This window comes from Haliaeetus albicilla, chromosome 18 (assembly GCF_947461875.1).
Source record: "Haliaeetus albicilla chromosome 18, bHalAlb1.1, whole genome shotgun sequence".
Classification (NCBI taxonomy): Eukaryota; Metazoa; Chordata; class Aves; order Accipitriformes; family Accipitridae; genus Haliaeetus; species Haliaeetus albicilla.
In genome coordinates, this window is record NC_091500.1 from 4,303,787 (window position 1) to 4,319,506 (window position 15,720).

The 15,720-nt window shown below is 41.4% G+C and overlaps 1 protein-coding gene across 1 annotated transcript in view; it reads left to right on the forward strand.

Annotated features, from left to right (window-relative positions):
• PKHD1 (PKHD1 ciliary IPT domain containing fibrocystin/polyductin) overlaps positions 1-15,720 on the forward strand; it is a 261,269-nt gene that overhangs the window by 153,273 nt on the left and 92,276 nt on the right. The window contains exons 49-51 of the mRNA XM_069805584.1: positions 3,285-3,350; positions 5,051-5,170; positions 13,731-13,868. Coding sequence (XP_069661685.1) covers positions 3,285-3,350; positions 5,051-5,170; positions 13,731-13,868 — 324 coding nt within the window. The remainder of the gene's footprint in view (positions 1-3,284; positions 3,351-5,050; positions 5,171-13,730; positions 13,869-15,720) is intronic.

The window sequence follows — 15,720 nt, forward strand, 5'->3', positions numbered from 1 at the left end:
GTTTCTAATACTAAAATACAGAAAATAAATAAACAAAGATATTTTCTGCAGCCTTATTGCTCAGGGGTAAAGGAGAATCCTAGGTGAAAGACCTAAAGAATGGAGTTAATTTGTTGCAGAGGACTGGCTGTACAGACAGCAGTCTTTTCTTTCAGCTAGATAAAACTCACCCTGTATCAGTTGCTGCAGAAGGTCAGTTGACCAGATGTGGGCTGCTCAGTGGCCTCCATGAAATGAAATGTCAGTTCTTAGCAAAAAGGTGCCCTTTGTAACGGACACAAAGAGAAAAATCAACCTTCTCCTGGCAGAGGAGCTCCTGTCCTTCTGGCATGGCAGCAGAGAGACCAAAGTATGTACCGGTTACAGAAATAAGATGATGAAGTGACCTTATAATCCTGTCAGGGATGGTCTTTTGACTATGTGATCTCTGCAGGAGGAATTTCGTGCCTTCACCTCTGTCTCTGCAAATATTAATCTGCCATAAGCAAGAATCTGTGTCCATTAGCCCAAATTTTTTTTATTTTTTTTAAATCTCTTCCCCTCACTGCAGTGTCCCCATAATACCATATTTCTGGGTACCTCCTGCAACAGATCCTGGTAGAGGATGACATAGCATCCTATCCCAGGTTCTCCAGTTTCTAGAGGTGTGTCTCACTGTGTTGTTGATTTTGCTGTCTAAAAGTTTTGATTTCCATGTGATGTATGTTAGCCCAATGGATGTTAAATAGCATGGAGTTGCTTGTTATTTGTAAGTCAGGCTATTGGAGCCATTTATCCTAGTTTCAGCCCTTCCTAATATCCACAGGCAAAATTCCCCATCACTGCAAAGCTGATAAAAGACCAAGTTGCTCCTCCTTCATGCTCACTCAGGGAGCCCTGAACCAGAAGAAAGTTACTGAGACTATAGTCGAGACGGCCTGTATTTATGATTCACAGCCCAAACATCCAGGAAGAGCTGTAATAAGACAGAAAATTGATGAGCCTTATAAAGGTTTTATACAACTAAACCCCTGGAGCCTTATAACTACATTTTGTGAAGAGTCACCTTAATTCAATGTTTACTAATGACGTCCTTCGTCTGTATTGCCTATATCTCTTCCTGTCCTGTACAGAAACAATGATAACATACTCGGCAGCAAAACAAAACAGCCAGAAGAACTGTGTCACTGTAGTCTTGATTATTCTCAAGGCCTGTATGTCTCCTGTTTTGATCAGTTTTTAGGAGTATTTGTGGGAAATGGGGACAAAATACTGCTGATTCACAACCATTGCACTTTACACCCCATCGATATAAATAATTGTGCAAGTTGCAGGGCTGTGGAGAATTCAGCCCCGGATTCCTGCACTCGTGGAGGGTGTAAATGACTTATGATGGTTCGAATTGTCATGCTCTCTGGCTGGATGGCACTTCAAATATGAGAAACTTTTATCCTTGCCCTGACTCTGGACATGACTGTGCTGAGTTAAGTCTTAAGGGTTCCTTTCTTCACTGTGTAAGGGGACTGAACCCCTTTATGAGTTCTATATAGCATATTGATCAAGCTTTATGTCCTCTCAGGATTTAATTAGAACAGCTTTTCTCTGAACAATACAAACATCCTTAATTAGACAATTGCACTGCAGTGTCTGCAAAATTAAGCAAAAAAAAACCCCAACAAACCTGGCAAAATATATTTATCGAAAAAAGGATAGTGTCAGGGCTTGGTTCTCTCACTTTTCCTAAGGCTGATGTAATACCTTTGGCTCCTGATTTGCCCCGCTATAAGTGAAAAGAGAAGGAAGACCACCATAACCATAGAAGTACCCATAGAAGAGTATTGCCTAAAAGTCACATGAACTCTGTGTCAAAGACTTTAAATTAGCATCTTCATGTCATTCTGCCTCCTCAAAGGTTCATCTCGTGGCCACCCAAAGCCATGATGCTGTTCAGTTTGAGCTCTACATGATGGTTTGGGGCAGATTGGCTTTACTGATGTATGGATCAGATCACAGCAACCGTTGGGAGAGAAGGTGTCACGGAAGAACAGGGCTGAGCCACCTGATTACTAATTAATCAGACATGAGAAAAACCTCATGGAATCAGTTTCTATTTAATTATGGAAGCCTCATTTGGCATAGGAGCATATGCTGCTAACTCAATCGAGTGCTTTTAACTGACATCAAATAGTAATTATCAGAAAGAATCAAGTTTTTTGATTATTCATACTAATTTATTGAACACTTAAAATTAATGAACCTCAGTTATTTTAAATTTGCTCAGTTGCACTGGGAGAAAAAGAGGGAGGTAGGGAAGGATGGTTCTCACAATTTAAAAGTACAGAGACTTGTTTAAAGATAAAATAAGTAAATTACAATATGGCATGAAATCCCATCGGTGGATTGATACACATGTAGGAAAGTTCCTGGCATGTTCTGCAACTGAGGAAAGTTCTGACAATGGCTTCATTTATACAATTCTTCTACCCCCCCAAAAATCTTCCGATGACATTTTAGGGTCACCATAAGGGGTTGAACAGTGGAGAGGAGATTTATGTTTGTCAGAGTGTTTCTATTTTAACCTACGGTTGTTCCAGTCTGGTGACTGAAAGGAAGTGTCTTTATATCCCACTGGAGATGAAGAGGAGGTAGCCTTTTAGCTGGGTCTGAAGCAGTTTTCTCCTGCTCCTCTTAGTGTGATTTGCATTATCCTGGCCCTTCTCCTGCTGACAATATATTGGCACAAAGGTTACAACTGTGGTAATTGCTTCTGACCTCTTTTCACAGTAGAGAACACAGGGTCCCTGTCTTCAGTCTATAAAGTCTGACTAATTAAAGCATCTCTTTCAGATAACAGATTTGGGGAAAAAAAAAAATTAAAACCAAACTACAAAACAAAAGCTGTAATTCGCTGTTTGAGCCAGTTAATACATTATGCATTCAATGGTGTAATATCGCTTGTGTTAGTGGAACTGCTGTGGATTTATAGTGGGATAAATGAGATTCATGTTCCAGCTTAGAATTTCTGATTGTTGAATGTTTTCTTTTAGCTATTTCTAATGAGTTGTCTTGAGACCCTCCGCATCTGTAAATTAAAATGTGTTTGTTTAATCCTTTCACAAAGCACAAAAAAGACAAAAATACTTAGAAAACACATATAGGTGTTCTCAATTTTTTTGTTGTTGTTGTTAGAAATGTAAAATGTTGTCAGAAAATCACAGGTAGCACTTGATTTACTATGATTTTTTTTGTTGCTGTTTTTAATTTGTAAGGCCTTGCTGTAACTCCCTACAATTCTCTGTGTTCAGTCACAGGAGCTGACTTAATTCAGGTCACACTGAAAGAGAAGGAAAGAGTATCTTTACCTACCCCAGGTGAGTGACAATCTGTGTCTGAAAGGCTTGGTCTGGGAGTCACACCATTTCTTTTTTACTACTTTTTCAGAAATAGATTGCTATTTTTCACTTCAATATTTTGTACATTTATCAACCCAACAGGGGTTCTTGGCATTCATTTAAGCATTTCATTGAGCCATATCTACCATTGCTCAAGATAAATGTGTGATTCCACAGTATAAAAGACTATAAACTTTTGCTAAGAATTACCATAGCAGATCAGAAAGGTCACGGAGAATGTAAGGCTACAGTGTATTTTAGTGCTCCATAGTGGTCTTAGTGTAATACTGTGACATTACTGCACAGTTACGTGTCGAATCAGACAGAAAAATACACCAGAGACAAGGGAGACCTCCAAAGTTTGGTCTTAGTTGCATAGCTGCCTCGCTGCGTATTAACAACAATAATAATTTATGTGGCAATAGGGTTTAGAGACCTTTTTGGGGAGAGTTTCCCCCTGAACAAACAGGTACTGTAAAGACAGACCCAGCCTTAAGGAGCTCCACCTGGGTTTAATTTCTCTGTGTTTCCCTGTGCTGGCAACAGAGGGGTTTTCTAGTTCACAACATTACTGAGCTGAGTCTAGCCCCCCCAACTTAAACATGAACTTGCTCCTGTGTTTTCAATACCTAATGAAACGCGCCTCAAGAAAAAAAATGCTGGAATTTCCTTTACAGTGGGAGGACAGAGGTAGGTGCTTGTAGAGGCCTCCAGAGGGAGGCCCTGCCTGCGTTAGTTTAGGGCTTACTAAACTCAGTGTACAGGATTTCCCCTTGAAGGCTTTTCTTCCTCTCTTGGTGGCAGAACAAACTTAGGCAATTAATTTATGAAGACTGGCTCATTAGCTGTCTAAAATACAAGTGCAAGTTAAGCACCTACGTTCTGTGAACTTAATTTGTCCCAATATTTTCCTGGTGCTAAGGCTCAGAAGTTTCCTTTTGGACTGAGCTGAAAAATAAATCTTTGGGGAACGAGGAGGAGTTGCCACATGTCTCAGTCAAGCTGCTTTTCCAAGGCAGGTCTTAATTACCCCTTGTAATGGGAAGACTCCTTCTTTTCTGAGGGCTAACAAGCTTTTGAGAGTTGATCACTCATTTTTTAAAATCTTTCATACTTTGGGAAAGAATAGAAATTCCCATACCCTGGGAATTCAATCTCCTTTCTAGAGCACTGGGGGAGAAAAAAAATGCATGAGAAGAGTTGGCGCTTTCTGGTAAGGTTTGTTACCATTTTGATCATCTGGTTTTGCCACCAAGTGCAGGTGACTGGCTTTTATTTTCATTTGTTCATCTTAATTTTGTATTCAAAGTGCTCAGAGCTTTGGATGGCATAAATAAAAATATTATAAGCAGTTGTTTGTGAAGTGTATTCACAAGGCACAAGCTAAGTCTGACAAACCTCAAGATGTGCTTTGCTTTTGATGGGTCCCAAAGAATTTGAGTCTGGTTTTTTCAGCTATCTCCCTGCCCTGTAACTCTGAAAACATGGTCCTGGGAGAGATCTTTTTTTCCCATCAGGCAGCTTCCTTTAAGCATGGAAGATAAGAAAGAGCAGTTAGTGTTGCTTCATCAGTGACAAAAGGAGGATGTTAATGCCACAGATGCTTGACTATCAAAGAAATGGTAATTCTTCCAGCTACTGAAAATGATAATTCTGTCTTTGTATGTCCTGTTTTGTAGTTCCTTCTGATGCTGTCTTGAAATGGTCACACCCAGAGACATGGAATGATGTGGAGAAAGGCTGGGGTGGATCCAACTGCAGCGTCCCAGGCCCTGGGGAAGACGTCATCATCTTACCTAGTAAGGAAGGAAAGATGTTTAATTTCTGTAGGGGTGCTGGGGTCTGTCGACATTAAGATATGTATTTGTGTTGCAACACAGGCTCCCTGGCACTAGTGTCCCTTCTAGTGTGTGCAGGACACCACAATTGTTCCTTGTCACATTGAAATCTCAGTTACAGTACAACAGTGTGATTTTTGAAAGGGAATAATCATTCTTTTCCGTTTACACACATACACAGACACACACAGTTACTCATACTGATATACAAGCTTAACTATGTGCAGGGACTTTATTTCAGGAGCAGAGAATTTGCAAGACCCAGAATCACACCTCACAAAGAACTCATCTCTTGACCCACCTCTCTGTGTTTTGTTAAGGGAGCATATTTTACCTTTCCACAATTGTACTACCTTCCATTTTATTTTCCTGTTGCTATTCCCACTATCATTGATAATCTCTCATGCCATTTGCTGTGGATGCCTCCTAGACATTTTAGCCTGTGCCTGTATTTCAACCTCAGATTTGTGTTACATTTAAATCCCAGCTCAGCTTACAACCTTACTGCATGAGCAACCTTCTGAACTCTAGCAAATATATTAGGCAACTTGCAATGATATCTGGAGGAAAAAACTTCTGATAACCATTTTACCTAATAGCTGACCCTGCTCTGATGAGGAAATTGGACTAGGTGAGGTCCTGAGGTCCCTTGCAGACATAATTATTGTATGATCCTATGACTACTGTGTGATATGTGCCTGACATACTCTAGTACCTGATGCTGGCTCCTCCTCATTTGTTTGAAACCAGGTAAGTCTCTCTATGTACCACAGCTCCACTTCTGGAAATAGGGATGACACTGCTCCCTGTGTCTTCCTCTTCCACCTGTTTTTGGCTTATGAAGTCTTTCTGGAAGGAAGTTTCTGTTGCTTTGTGTTGGCATTTGGGCATGGAGCCTCAGTCATGGTCAGAGCTTTGCTGTCCTGTGTCATCAAAAGTAATATATATAATTTTAGGTTATATTAAGAATTATGTTCAACCTTCAATGAATATTTAGCTTAATCTTCAGTTTTCTGATAAATGTGAAAAACCCCTATATTGTTTGAAATAATGCTTTTCTTCACTTTTTGGGGGGAACTTACATTGAACTGAAGAGTAGATAATTTCCATTTTCTGATTATATCTCTCTTTCCTGTCAAACAAGCACAATGTGTTTTGTTTTGGGTTTGTTTTGGTTTTTTTTTCAGTTCTGCCATCTCACTAGCTATAATGCATAAATGTGGTTAAGTGTAAGTTTAGAGGCCAGAGAAGGCAAAGAAATGTCCCTCCAGGGTTTGCTTATCTCCTGTAGGTCCTGTGTCCTATGTGCATCTAAGGTAACAGTAACCACATATGTTGAGGCATCTTAACCTGTTCCTTGTCATCACAATTAGTAGAGCTGGAAGAGTTACTGAGCTGACCAAATGTGGGTATCTAATGTGAATTGAGTTCTTCACTGATGGTACTATGTAGAGCTCCAGAGCTCAAGTCACTTGCTTATATGAAGATATCTAATGTTGTTTGAAGCACTCCAGGAGCATCCTGCCTAGCCAGGTGAGACCCTAGATGGTCATAGGGTGTCCCCTATGTCATATTTGCCAGTCCTGTGTGAGGTCTCAAATATCCAAGAGCATTTCAGAGAGTACTAAATGCATAAATGAATTTGCTATGGTGGGACCTTAGACACCTAGATCCCATCAGACAGCTCAGTTCAGGTGCCATAAATTGAGGCCTGAACCTCATTTCTCCAGAGCATGTTCAGCAGCACCTGAGGTGTGACCCTAGCTTGCGGTTAATGTATGTCCTCTGAACCATGATGTGAAGGTCTACATTTGTTTCCCTTGACAGTATAAGTAACACTAGCATTCATATAAAGGTCTTGCCGGTGAGAAGCTGTACCAGAACAGGGGATTGACCCTCAATCTCCAAAGTCCAAATGCAGCACCCAAAATGCTGGACTCGCTTTCCTCCTCCAACAGCGTTACTCCAGTACTTAATGTTGAACATGTGCCTGCTTGCCATTCAGACACAGAAAGTGTCCTTTCTGTCCTGTGCTCCCAGGTTCTTACTTCTGTCTCACCTCTGTTATATCTGACCTCTTATGGAGGCATTAAACAGTGGGGCATTTCCCATGTGCTTTGCTCTCTTTCGGATCCTCTTGCCATGGTTGGATTTTGCATGCCGTTGCGTATTTTGTCCTTAAGAACAAGGTCAGAGATAACACCAGATCGTCCGTTTCAATTTCCTGTGTATCACGTTATAACCAGTTCACCAGTATCAGCCCATGATTGGCAAAAGACCAGATCATTTCAGTCTTCAAAATCACGTGTCAGATGCAGATATGAAAAGACACAAAGGTGCCGCTGATAGCTAAGACCTCTGCGCGCACAGTGAGTTAATTATGTGGAGTGTGATCAGGAGGTCACAGGAGCTAAATCATAATTTACACAGAAACAGAAAGTAGAAAATAAATAAATAAATAAAAAGGTTTGGTTAAGGATTTGGAGTTCTGTTGTTTAGATTAGATTAAGAGAGTGGAAGCTGGATGCTGCAGTTGTGATGGTCCTTTGGCACATTGCAAACTCACCTATAAATAAAACTGTTCTGTGCTTCCTGCAAAGGTGAGTGTAATCCTCTCGATAAAATAACTTATTTTAGCTGGCACATGAGATATCGACCGTGGCCTTTGTCACATACCACAAGGCCCTTCATGACTAAGCTGTGCCTGAAGCATTGCATGTTGCTGCCCGCAGCCCAGTCCAACTGATCTAGTTCTAGGACTGGAAACAGTACCGCTGCATCAGCATGCTGGTATACCAGAACTAATTAGCTCTCCTGAGAGGCAAAGCTCATTAGCTCAGGCCTGGCGCTGTGCAGCATGACTGCACAGCCTTTGGGGTCAGAACTAATGTCTCACAAATTTAGAGCAGTTCTGGTTTGGTCAGTTTAACTGGGGAATGTCTGCACTGTGCTGCAGGGTGTAGTATAGGGATTCTCTTTAGCATACTGGTGCCTACTGGTTGGGAGGCAGCAGGGTAAGGGTTGGACTATTAGACAGGTTCTCTGTTTTACCATGGACAGGAATGTCCTCTGCCTATGGTGAATTGAGGAGCCAGGACAATAAAGTTTGCGCAAAACCAGAATGCAAATTCGTGCCTGAGCAGCAGGATGAGACCCTGGGAGCTCCAAGTTCTGAATCACTGTGTTCAGCTGCTTAGAGCAGGGTGCTCCACAGTGTATAATAAAACTGTCTCTGCTCTTCAGAGGAGCTTTACTGAACAGAAAAACCACAACAAAATACTTAATGGATGAAAAGGAAAGGGGCAAATGATAAGTGAAAATGTACTGCCTGCTAGGACTGGTGCAGAGTCATGGTCTGTGACTGTCTTCTTCCTATCAGTGATAAGAATCTCTAAGTTCCCATCACTAGAGTAGATATGTGTGTTTAGTTGGTGTGCAGAGACTATTCTGCTCTCCAGTGCTTTTCTGGAATTCTCCTTCAATTTTAGCCCAAGAACATAAACATAAACACGAACACAAGCTGTCTGTCACCCAATCTATTTTGAGACAGAACTGCTTTGTTGCATGTCTGCCTTTTCTGATCATCCTCCCTCTACTTTTTACTCCCCCTTTTCATTCTTGCTGGCTTGGAGGTGTTGAAACACTTATTGGCAGTGGGAGTCAACAGAGTGCAGGGTCTTAAATTGGAGTCATAGTCATTGGTGGTGTGATAAGGGCACTGGATTTGTTGCTCAAATGAAGGCACTTAAAATGTAGTTAGGCAAGATGAATTTTCTGTCCATTTGTCATACTTTGTTTTGCTGCCAGAAGTGTGTGTGTATATGAGTTTCCAGTTACAAAAAAGTCAACCCCTTGCTTGGATCCAAAACCTTAAATGAAATCAACAATTTTTAAAATTTATCTTTAATTGTAGCATTTTATGGATGTTTCCCTTCCCATTTCCACTGGTTTGTGCATATCCTGCTAAACTCAGAATGACTCCAGATGGCCACAGAAAAGTGAGAGTTTGTCCCCATGAGAACAAACTTTGTGCTGCTGTACACACCAAAATAAGTTTTTGCGATACACTCCTGGCAAGGTGCAGCTGTGTCTCACTCTTCACTGTCTTTTAGTTACTTAAAATTTTCCTCTGGGAGCCATCCATAATGATTTTCAGGTTGAAAGCCAAGCCATGGACCTACTTCTGGTATGCTGTGCATTACTGGGTAAGTCCTTTCAGCCCCCCAAAACCAGTTTTAGAGTCTTATAAAAACAAATAATAGATGTTTAGTGCTCATTTCTAGCGTGAAGAAGTGCAGGGGAAGACTTTGGTCTGGGCCTGACAGTGCTGAAATCTCTGAACGAATGTGGATTCCCAGAGTTCACTAAAGAGCTAGGGCACTGCCTAAACTTGGCTAATGAAGGCTTCAATTTGCTTATTTAACAAAATAAGCAAAATTGCATCACCAGGGCTCCCTCATGGGCTGGACTCAGGAAAGTTTGAAAAGCTAGAAAACACCTTTATTAGCAAAATATTCATATTAAACCCCAAGTTTTTGTGTCACTGCTTGGTGTCTGCTTGACATCTAGAGGGTGCTTTTTGGAGGGCTTGGAAATCGGGGTCATGTACTATGTTATTCCATTTTTTGCCCTGTTTTGAAAGCATCGGTGGGACGTCAGGAGTTCATAGACTTCTTTGTACAAGGATGAGTTTCACTTGCAACAGAGGTGGGTCCCTCATGTTAAAGTGACTTCTAGTGTTGGTGTGTTACAAGTTCCCTCAGTGTCCGGCTCTGTAGTGGATAAAAGCCTCTTCCAGCCCCAGCTGGAAATCTTTAGCTCAGGCTGCAACAACTTGTGCTTTTATCTCTGGAGGTTCATCCTGCAGAGCCACAGCCATCCCACAAGGACCTCTCACATGCATCAGGCTTCAGCGGTCACACCACCTTCAAAGACAAGCTGGATACTTTAGTCATGCCATTCTGGCGGCCAGCAGTGGCATTAGCTTTTCAAGCCCTTGGATTTTCAGGGCTTTGGTTTATGGTTTTCAGTGTGACACACTCCTGATGCAGCACGCTCTGGGTGGAAGGAGAATGTGTTATAATTCCAGGCAATGGAATGCTGTTTTGAAGGGTATTGATATGATATCATGTAGCCTCTGGCAATTTCTCTCTTCTTTTTTTTTCCTCTCTTTTTTTTTTTTCTTTTTTTTTTTTTCCAGTGGTGGAATTCACTCTGTTATTCATTTTCTGATTTTGATTTTCTTTGAACTTTTTCTGTTTGAAGAGATGAATGCTGGAGTACTGTATCTCATATAATAGCTCTTCTGTTGTGCCTGATTTCCATTCAATGACATGCTATGGTGTTTTATATAGTGATGTGTTGATCAAAGGCATTTTGTGTCATTGCTGGAGTCATTAGCGACTTCTCAATGTTGTACGTCTGAACATTAAGACTGTGGCATACCTGTGAGCTTTTGTCTGAAGAAAGTATATATATAATGAAACGTAGCCCTGTTTTCAGGCTCAAACTATGGTTTCCTGAAAGTGGTTGCTGCCATTACGTGAATGTCTTCATGGGAGAAAAACAACTTCGGTTTGTCTTTCTCTGAAGGTAACTCCCTTGAGCTCAGTGACCTAAAGTTTATGATTTTAACCACTTAGTCATCATCTCCCTCTACTACATAAATGAGTGTATTCTGTAAGGACCATATAAGGGAGTCTTCTTTGAATCTGTTTGCTTTTCTCCTCAAGTGTGGAAGGACTTTTTTCCTCAAAGGAGCATTCTGTTATTTCTACAGAGCAACATTTCACCCTCCAAGGACTTCACACCCCAAGCATCACATCCCAGAGTGTTGTTCTTTTAAACTGAGGAAACTATAGGTTTGCAGAGATATCTCTGAATGGGGGAATTTCTCACTCCTGTGTTTCAGGGCTCACATGCATGATGCTACAGTTACAGAGCACTCAGCATTTCCTTTATAAAACCTTTTTTAGAAAGATGTGCAACTCAGCAAAAATATCTGTTCTAGACTGAAACTTGACATATAAATGGTATGCCTAGGAGCACTTCTTCTTTTCCTTGTAAAAATGTTTCAGTCTGTGTTTGATGAATATACTTGTGGCCTTTGTCAACTGCAGCTTTTTGCCACATTCTTGAGCTGTGATTTCACAAACTAGATTCCCCTTCTGTCTGAGAGGTATCATTTTACAACATCTTCCCCCTTATTCTCTTCTCTGTTTCATATCCTCACATACTGTGCCTTCACTTCCCAGCTCTGCAGGGCATAGGACTATACCTGTCCTGTAAAGAGATTATAGACAGGAGTTTCTTCATGCCTGTAAAAATGTATCAAGTGCTAACAGTATGGGATTTAGGGGAAAAAAAAAGATTATGCTTGCTCTGTAGAGACTTATTACATCTGAATGCTGTGAAAATTTTGCATGCTTGAAAGATGCTTCAGCCCAAGGATGCAGGGACTTTCTTTTGAGATGAGGTGTTCAGAGTAACCATGGTTGCTGCAGTACTTGGCACAGTCCTTGAGAACAGAGGTCCTGGGCTTTCAGGGTGCCCCTTGCTGATGTCCAGAGAGAAAGAAGAAAAAAAAAATAAATGGGAAAGGAAGAGGTGGGATGACTGAGTTACAGGGATAAAGTAGGAACATGTATGTAGAAGAGACAAACAAATCTGCAAGCAGAGCCCGGACCATACAGAAATTTTCTCTCCCTTGAAGCTGTCAAAATTCAGGGCTGCAAAACCAGAGAATCAAAAACTAGGAAATGCTATTATTAAAGATAGTCTACTCATATTTTTTTCAGTCCACTTCTGAGTGTACTTCATGTAGGTTTTGATTATGTTTCCTACAAACAGTGCTTGGAAAAATTCTTAAACCTTTGTGCTAAATGGTTTGAGTCAGCCCCTAATTACATTTTTGGGGTAAAGGACTTTCCCTGTGCTACCTGTTGCATGGTCATTTGTGTCTTCATCCAAAGCAGCTGCTAATGGCTATAGGCAGAAGCAAAACTGTGAAGTAGCTGGTCCACTTCCCAAGACACTTCATGGCTCCTCCCATGTTCCACACCAAAACTGTTTCAAGTGGCCCATTCTCACCACTCTCTGAAAATTCATTGGGAAATATGTGTGTTCCTTAATCTCTCCTGTTTTGTATACCTGTTCTCACAACAAATGCATATGAGATCAATGAAAGTTACAACAAATCTCTGGGTAGAATTTGGCAGCTGTCATGTTGAAGATTCTTATTTTCTGCCAGCTATTTCAATGAAAGTCACAATTACATCACCTCACTGAACCCTTTGTTAAGGAAATACCTTGCTTTTCCTTCTTCCAGGGACATCCGCTGACTCAGAGATGCACCATACCTGGAAACTGTCACTCTTGTCAATAATGAAAACAGATGGAAACCACGATTTAAGGGCCTGAGCTGTTTTCCAGTGCAATCAACTGAAAAGCTCCTAGTGACATCAAAAAGCATTAGATGAGCCCTGAGGGTGGAATTCACCTCTGTGTGGTGGGCTACCTCTAAACCATACACCATTTACATCCTTCCTCATGTCCTACTTGGAAAACTTAAGTGGCATTTAAAAGGTTCGCAGACTGCAGACTTGCAGCTTTAGGAGGCAGCAATGATGCTGCCATTGTGCTCAATCAACAACAGTTCCCACTCTGTTCTGCAAGATAAAAATATACTCCTTGTTTTGTCCTTAAGGATCTGAGGGAATGGTGCTTCTCCTGGTGACTGTTGACTAATTTAATAGTAGGGAATGAGTAGTCCCGTGAATATAGAATTGAAGAAGTCTGGCTTCCTGCAGATTGTGTTCACGTAAGCAAAGCTTTCCTCTTGGTTGGCGAGGAAGAGGTGGGCTTTTATACACAAAACCTGAGAGCAAAGCCAAACTGCAGAGAGAGAAAAGCAGTGACAGGGTGGCATTGGAGGCATGTTGCGGTGTGTGGCTTCTGCTTGTCACGCTGATCACTGCTGGCAACAAGGTGGGGACCTGCAGGCTCTCTGTGCCATGAAGCACCTATGTGACACCAGTGGATGTTTTCACTTCCATCAGTCTTGTTCTCTTCAATGCCATGAGGGAAAAATGCTGTCTGGACGCAGCTTAACTTAGTCCTGGTTCATTGCATTGGGTGGTTTAACATTTATTTTCATAAACAGAACCAGATTCACCTAGCGAGACTAACACACCTCTAACTTGCTGCCCATTGCATGCATTTTTGAAGGTTCAAGCAACACTTGATGAGGCTTAAGCATGGAACAATATCATTGTAAATATGATGTTATTATTAATTTATCAGATTACAGCCACACCATGGAGCCTCAGCTGTAGATGAAGCTCTCTGGTTGTGGATGCTGCACAAACACACAAGCTCTGCTCTGGTAGTTCTAAGCAAAAACAATCTAAATAAAGCAAAACTCAAGCAAAGCTAACACTATTCACCTCCACGCCACACTTTTTTGGCGAGTAGTGTTGGTAGGCTGCCGTTGTTCTAAACAACCCTCTGCTTCGTTTCTCAGACCGGACCATTCTGGTAGATACGGCTCTTCCCCCTCTGAGAGGTCTCTACGTCCTGGGGACCCTCGAGTTCCCCAGCAACTCCAGCAATGTCCTGAGCGCAGCCTGTATCGTGGTGCTGGGGGGTACGCTGAAAGTGGGTAAGTGAGCAGCCTGTCTTCTGGATGCCTGGGGTTGTTTTTTTCTGCTCTTGATAGAGAAAGTGTGAAGAAAGACTGCATAGTGTTACTATAAACATGCTGGGCATCCTAATGCCCCATAGCTATCTGGATATCTGCAGTGTGGACACCCAGAGTCCATGTTAAGCACAATGATTATCCACTGGAGCTAATTACCTGTTCATTTAATAGCAACATATTACAAATACTACTATCTTCACCCCAGTGAAACTAATGGCAATACTCCTGATCTCATCGTGGCTGAGATTTTATCTGATATGTGTAAAAGTCCTCCCTACTTTATGTGGGGTTGCTTTATGAGACAGTAATTCCTCAGGGCAGGATCTCCTTAGTGTTCAGGCAGTGCCTGGTGTCTGTGGGCATTAGTAAGACACTTTGTAGATGACACAGAAGTATTTAAAGCCAATATAAACAGAGTCACGGAGAATCCCCAAAGTGCCTGGAAATCCTGCTGTGGCATGAAACAGGCACAGCTGGATTCAGCACATTTGTTCCTCTCATCCTCTGTACAGATGAGGACCAGGACTTCAGGGAGGTACCACCTTGCCCCTACTTCTAGTGGTTTCAGAGTCCCCAGCATCACTGGGGCTGTTCCACATTATTTGCAACAGACAGGATTGATGTTTTTCCCCACAGAAGTAATTACGCACATAATTCCCTTTAAATATCAAGGTTCCTAAAGCCAGGCATTGTATTTACTTACAGGAATCCTTAGGACTCTGGGATCACATTGTTGATCACTGCTTGACCTTTCTCAAGATTGGTTTCATGAACTTTAAAAAGAGAATTTGTTTGTGTAATCACCTCCTGAGGAAGTCTGCTCCAATATTTGTTTGTTGTTAATCTCAAGGGACTGTTTAGTTAATACGGTACTGGCCAAAAGAGTTATTTCTCTGTCTTGTGTTTTTCTTTTGAAAAAGAGGTTTGAAAGCCTAATCTGGGAGGTTAATATATACGTATACTTAAAAGAGGCTCAGTTGTTTCTTACTTACACTCTTTTGTACTTTAAATATGGTTTCATATTGGTTTTAAGAAAAAGCATGTGTTCATTGCTAAAAACACTTATTAAAAAAACATTGACGCATTTCTTTGCTGCACAAACTCCCCTCCAGCACATATGTGAGTAGTAATGATATTAAAAGCCAAACAGGTATTTGCAGCTGTTGAATCATAGTCCAGCAACTTCTGGAGAGCTATCCTTGCTCTTGTTTCAGCTGTGAGATGATAGGCGGGTAGAGACTTTGCAAGTTTCCCACATCTTACACTGGCTTTTACGCTTGCTTGTAAAACTGGGAGTGCACGCTTCTTTTCCCTTCCTCTTTGTTTTCCCATGTGTTCGAGGCCTAAAGGTAGCTTCTTGGAGCCCATCTGTCTAATCCTGACTCTTCCATGCCTGAAGGAAGGTTTTGAAGCCCATCTGTCCAATTCTACCACACCCTAAAGAAATCCTGACACAAAATAGATAATGAGACAATTTAGTAAACAGATTTAATAGATGTGGACATCAGCATTCAGCATTGCCTGAGCAGGAGCTAAGGTTGACATCATGTGAGCCAAATCCCCAGGTCCTCCCTGTTGTGTAACTTCTCCATGCCCTGTTTTCAGCATAGAAATCTTTGGTCATATGCTGTTGCTTCTAATTCAGCAGCCTGGGCCAGAGACTTTCTGATAGAGCCTAAGTATTTTGTTCACTTAAACTGCTAGAGAACAACGATAAGTTCTAGAAACAAGTCTTACTTGGACTTTGCTGTCTTTCGGTGCACTTGGCATCTTATCAGCAGGGAAAACACAAAGATGGTTAAAACAAGACTAT